General features: G+C 47.0%; 1 protein-coding gene across 1 annotated transcript; it reads left to right on the top strand.

Moving 5' to 3' along the window:
- The first annotated feature begins 1,142 nt into the window (after positions 1–1,142).
- Positions 1,143–3,963, top strand: LOC110559038 (PRAME family member 8-like). Its single transcript, XM_060365245.1, has 3 exons — positions 1,143–1,429; positions 1,856–2,446; positions 3,396–3,963. The coding sequence occupies exons 1-3, from the start codon at positions 1,143–1,145 to the stop codon at positions 3,961–3,963; spliced, it is 1,446 nt and encodes a 481-aa protein (XP_060221228.1).
- Positions 3,964–6,000: the final 2,037 nt, after the last annotated feature.

The following is a 6,000-nucleotide window of genomic DNA, read 5'->3' as shown; positions in this document are numbered from 1 at the left end:
TCTTACTCTGCTCGATTGTTCCCTGTCCTACACTAGCCTGAAATACGCTATGTAGATTAGACAGACCTAGAATCCTCCTGATCCTTCCTCCAAGGAGCTGGGATTATAGGTTTCCATGAGATTGAGTGGCATCTATGCAGTGTTTTAAAGCAGACTACGGTAGCCAGGCATGGGGGTGGGGAACAATCCCAATGCTCCTTTTCATAGCTGGAACATGATGAGTAGGCACAAGTATGAGCTACAATAACGAGTTTCATTCAGGTTTGGAAGGGTAACCAATTCCACTCAAGACTCCTTTGCAGGCCATACAATATGTAAAAATGTAAACAAAAACTTATGAATATTGATGGTTTTTCTCATTTCTTTTCTTCCTCTCCACCCCAGTTTAACATGGGGAATCCTCCTCCTTGTAGAGTCTGTGCCCTTAGCTTCACATCCAATACTCACATTTTGGACAAGCTCTTATTCAGTGGCATGGCTTTCTAGTTGCTTTGGGGATAGTTGCATCTCTCACTTTGAATTTGTATTTCAGACATGGTCTGGTAATATAGCCAGGTAGCCATAAATTACAGACCATTAACCCCAGTTCCTTAAATTAATATAATGTAGCCCTGTACTCTCTCACTGTTCTCTAACAGGATGAGAAGTAATGCATGCTGATGGGCTTCTCACAGATTCTCCTCAGTCCTTCACAGAAGTGATCAGTCTGAGGAAAGGACAAAGCAGGATAAGGGTGAGATGGGCCTGTGACATCAGCACTGTACTTTCTTGAAGGCCTGGAAAGTTATTCAGGGTCTTTTTCCTGTAACAGCAGTGTGGTCAGATTGCATGTTCCTCCATAACCCTTGTTCTGAGTAGGCATGAGATGCAGAGGAGCAGGGTGGGTACCTGGTGGAACAATGGTTAATGTGTTCCTGAGTGACCACTATTAAGAGAATCCAGATGCTGAGAGTGATGGAAGTTTGGCTTAGAGACCACCAGATTGTATAATTGGGCAGACTCAGTTCTTCATTATTGCCAGAGCATGGACTCTAGCTCTCAGATTCTTGTGATGTGTGAGAAATAGGAATTTATAGAACTTAGCCTGAAACCCTGTCTCCTAAATGTTATACTAGGCTTCTGTTGACTGAAAATCTATCAGGATGTGCTTGTACATCCCTCCCACACTCCTGCAGCTGGCCATGCAGGGGCTGCTGAAGAATGAAGCCTTGGCCATCTCTGCTCTGGACTCCATGCCCATTGAGCTTTTGCCACCAATGTTCAAGGGGGCCTTCGAAAGCAGACTCACAAAGATACTGAAGGCAATGGTGGCAGCCTGGCCCTTCCCCTGCCTCCCTGTGGGGGCACTGATGAAGACCCCTGAAGTGGAGACCTTGCAAGCTGTGCTGGATGGCATAGACATGCTGCTTACCCAGAAGGCCCATCCCAGGTAATCAAGGCCCAAGGAGGCTAGAAGTGGAATCACTGGGCTAGTGGTAAGACACAGGTGTGGTCAGGGAGAATGGGGTCAAAGTAGACAGAGACTTCTGATGTCATGGAATTGGAGGTCTGTGGAACTAGTATTCAAGTGGAGAGCTGATATAAATGACAGTCAGGAATGGAGGACAGCTCAGAGAAGATGTAGCCATAGTAGGATGAGCCTTTCTCTGTGTGTTCTAGATGTGGAAGAGATGAGTCCACACCAGCTGAGTGGAGGGAAGCAGGACAGGTCTCCAGACGCAGCTCAGGCAAAGTGTCCTTGCCTGGCAGGTGTGAGGTGTTACACAGTGGAGATGACATTAGAATAGTGGGATATAAGCTGCCTCCAGGTAGGTTCCTGGTTTACATTATGAAACTTCACCTTTTCTCTTCACAGAAGGTGGAAGCTTCAAGTGCTGGAATTAAGGAATGTGCACCAGGATTTCTGGGATGTGTGGGCTGGAAGAGACAATAGAGCCCGCTCAGCAGAGACTGGGAGCGAGAAGCAGATAGCAAAGTGCCTTCATAGATATGCCCTGAGGTGGTATTTGAAGGTGGTCACTGACCTGAGCCTCTGCTTCCATCTGCAAGAACACCAAACATGCTTGTTGCAGTGGGCCCAGCAGAGAAAGGGCTCTGTGCAGCTGTGCTGTGTGAAGATGCAGATCTGTGACTTCCCTGTGGAGACCATCATGGAGGTTTTAGACATTGTTCAGCCACACTACATCGAAGAATTGGAACTATTTACAAACCAGGTCCTTTCCTTCCTGGGTCACTTTGCACCTTGCCTTGGCCAGATGAGAAATCTCCACAAATTCCGTCTACATCACATCTGCTTGAACCCGGACAGAGTTTTAATTACATTTCCAGAATCAGAGGAGAACTGTTTCTCCAAGTTCCTTACTCAGTTCTCCAAACTCAGCCATCTCCAGCATCTCTCCATGTATGGCATCCTCTTTTCCACTGACAAAATAAAACAGTTGTTCAGGTAATGCATGATGGTGAGCTGTTTCTTGGATGACGGGAAGCCTTTCTCCTTACTGGAGCATTAGTGGGTTTCAGAGGTGTGCCAGCCACAGGGGAATTTACAATCATTCATTCATTTCAGTATCTCAGCGTAGATTGTTTCCTTCTTAACTGAGTTGGAAGGAACTAGGGTCATTTTCCACTCATTTAGCAGAGCTTGAGCTGGGACAGGAGAAGCATAGAGAGCCATTTTGCAAGTATGTCAATTGCACCAGTAGGTCAGTGGCAGTGAGCGATCTTTGGGTAATACTCTTTTGGATCCTGTCTAAGCTAATGGAAGGGAACAGGACAGAGCTGAGGGCCCTAAGCTGGGGGTAGAGGGTGGGGAGGGACTCACACCTGCACAGGTACAGAGGGAGCTCAGTACAAAGATGTGTGAACAGGAACCAGTTTGTTCCTCTCTTGACATCTCTGTCAACCTCTAGTTCCCCCTGGAGGGAAGGATGATTTGAACACAGTTTGGGACTTCATAGATGGGAATGGGATGACAATGGGTTGGGGGGGTCATCATTTTTCAGGGTGGAACACTGAAATCAGGGGTAGAGGTTGTCCTTGATATCAAGGACAGGGAGAGGAATTCTGGTGGGCACATACCAAGATGTTGGCAGAACCGTTTGGTGATGTTCCTTTCTGGGTATGCCCTCCTGGCATGAGGTGGCAAACAGCAGTTCTCTGTTGGACAGGGTGAGGATGGGAAGGTGGAGATCTGCGTTCTGAGACCATCCCAGCTGATAGCGCTGTACCTCAGGAAACAATGATATGACCAGACCCCAACAAGCTGTACCTTGAGTGTTGTCCTTCAGCATATGCAACGAGTGACTTTACATAAGTGGCCTCCTCTATCTCAGTGTCAGCTTTAGTAATCTCCTCCAACCCCATGAGCCAGAACTAATTTTCTGTTCTTTCCCTAGATGCCTGATGATCCTGTTGGAGTCCCTGTCTATCACACTCTCCCGTTTCTCACAGTCGGACTTGCAATTCTTGTCACAGTGCCCGGGGCTCTGTCAACTGAAACACCTGCACCTCAGTCACATAGAGTTATCCACGTCACATCCCACAGGTCTCCGAGTCCTCCTGGAGAATGTGGCAGACACTCTGCAGACCCTGGAGTTAGAGCACTGCAGCTTGGAGGACTCTCACCTCAGTGTCCTCCTGCCTGCCCTGAGCCAGTGCTCCCAGCTCACCAGGGTCAATTTCTGTGACAATCGCTTCTCCAGGCCTTCATTGAAGGGCCTTCTGCAATGCATGGCCAATCTAAACCAGCTGGCTGTAGAACTGTACCCTGCCCCCCTAGAGTGCTATGATCACCTGTGTAATATCCTCGTGGACAGATTTGTGCAACTGTGTCCTGACCTCCTGGACATAGTCATGGCCCAAAGGCAGCCCAAGAAAATGGCTTTTGTTACAGCCATCTGCCTTGAATGTTGTCAGCGCTGTGTCTATGACAGGAAGGCCATACTTTGTCGATGTTGGCAGTGAACAGGAGAAGGCTGCTTCTGGATGCTGAGAAATCAAAGTCAAGGGGAAGGACCTTCAACAAGAATTCCAGAACACGTGGCTTTAGATAGAGTTTGGTGCATTGGAATCAAAACAGGACTTCCTGTGACCACCAGCGTCTTCTTGCTTTTCCAAAATGGTGTGTATTTTTATCTGACGTATTCAGAGCACAGGAACTGACATGGCATGGTGTCAGGTGTCTTGTGGAATCAGAAAGACAGCTCTGCATATCTAAATGTCTCTATCAGGACAGAATCACCAGTGGCTTCCCCATGTTGTATATATATATGGTCAATCTATGTACCTTAACACTTCCCTCTGGTGTGCCACTCAGTCACTGACTTCATTTTTAGGTTCACACTCAGGGTGTCCTGTGACCTCATGACATATAATCAGAGAAATCATAGTCCAAGACCCGAAGTCACTTAGGACATTGTCTTCTCCTCTTTACTTCCCACTGCTTGGCTGCTTGATGGGTCATGTGGACAGTATTGTTGAACTGACTGATCAGTGCAGACCTGTTCTCTAGTGAAGACCTGTTTGAAGAATGGTAGGGGATTTCCTTTCAAGGTACTCAGACAGGAAGTGCTGTGCACATTTTGAAGATGGCTGCAGCAAAAGTTTTCTTCTACCTAGAGAATTGATTGTCCTGAGACCTGGTTGTTAACTGTTCAGTAGTGAGCTATGTCTTTGTTTCATTAAGAGGGTACCCAAGCCAGGCATTTTATTCCCTTTTTTACTGTATCATGTAGCAACAAAATAATTTTAATTACTCTATTTTCATAGACCTTTAATAAAAATCAAAACCAGCTCTTCTCACAGGTCATTGTGATTCCCGCAAAATCACCTCTGGGGGCTGGAGAGATAGCCCAGTGGTTAAGAGCACTGGCTATTCCTCCAGAGAAGCCTGGTTCAACTCCCAGCACCCACATGTCAGCTCACAACTGTTTGTAACTACATTTCCAGGGGTCCAACACCCTCACACAGACATAAATGCAGGGAAAACACCAATGTACATGAAATACAAGGACAATGCATAGAGAAGACCTAAAACCCTGGCTCAGATGTAGCCCAGACTCGGTCTCCAATTGGGGTCCCTAATGAGGGGAGCAGGAATTTTCTCTGGCATAAATCAGTGGCTGACTCTCTGATCACCTTCTCCTGGGGTGGGGAAAGGCAGGGGGACAGCCTTGCCAGGTTACAGAGGAAGACAATGTAACCAGTCCTGATGAGACCTGATAGGTTAGGGTTAGATGGAAGAGGAGGAGGACCTTCCCCTATCAATGGACTAGGGGAGGGGCATAGGGGGAAAAGAGGGAGGTAGGGTGGGATTGGGAGGAGACGAGGGGGACACATCCAGGATACAAACTGAATAAATTATAATTTTAAAAAATAAATTAACAAATTTTTAAAAAAGAATGTCACTCCCTAGACAGAACCATCCTTGGGAAGTGATTGATTGTGAGCAGAGTGGCATTCCTGAACAAAACCCTGATTACTAATACTTTCTAGAAAGAAAGGGAGTAGTTGTTAGAGTTTTATGTTCCATCAACTCTCACAGAGATGGGCTATCACAGGACTTCTTGTGACCACCAGGCGTCTTCTTGCTTTTCCAAAATGGTGCGTATTTTTATAGGTGAAACTGTGGTCCCACAGTACAACTTATTTACAGCAAGCAGAATGCACCCTGTATCTATCCACTGAGGGTCTGACCCTCCTCCAGGTCAGCTCATCCACAGAAAGGCAGAGACACTATAAGCAGGTTCTTCATGCCTACGTCACAGCTGGGAGACCTCGTCTGCATGTGCTGCTGGTGTTCTTTAAGACAATGGAGTGACTTCAGCAATGACGTTCCCTGTGGAGGGGACTCATTCTCCTGCATCTTCTGTTTCGTTCACTCTGAGTCCATCTTCAGGCTCTGTTTCCTGATCGCTGTAGCTCCACCTCAGCAGCTTACAGCACTGCTCTGTTCCTTCCACACACACACACCACACACTGTTTTAGGCTAGGCTCTTTAGG

Source organism: Meriones unguiculatus, chromosome 12, assembly GCF_030254825.1.
Source record: "Meriones unguiculatus strain TT.TT164.6M chromosome 12, Bangor_MerUng_6.1, whole genome shotgun sequence".
NCBI classification, from domain to species: Eukaryota; Metazoa; Chordata; class Mammalia; order Rodentia; family Muridae; genus Meriones; species Meriones unguiculatus.
This window is presented reverse-complemented; position numbering and strand designations above follow the sequence as displayed.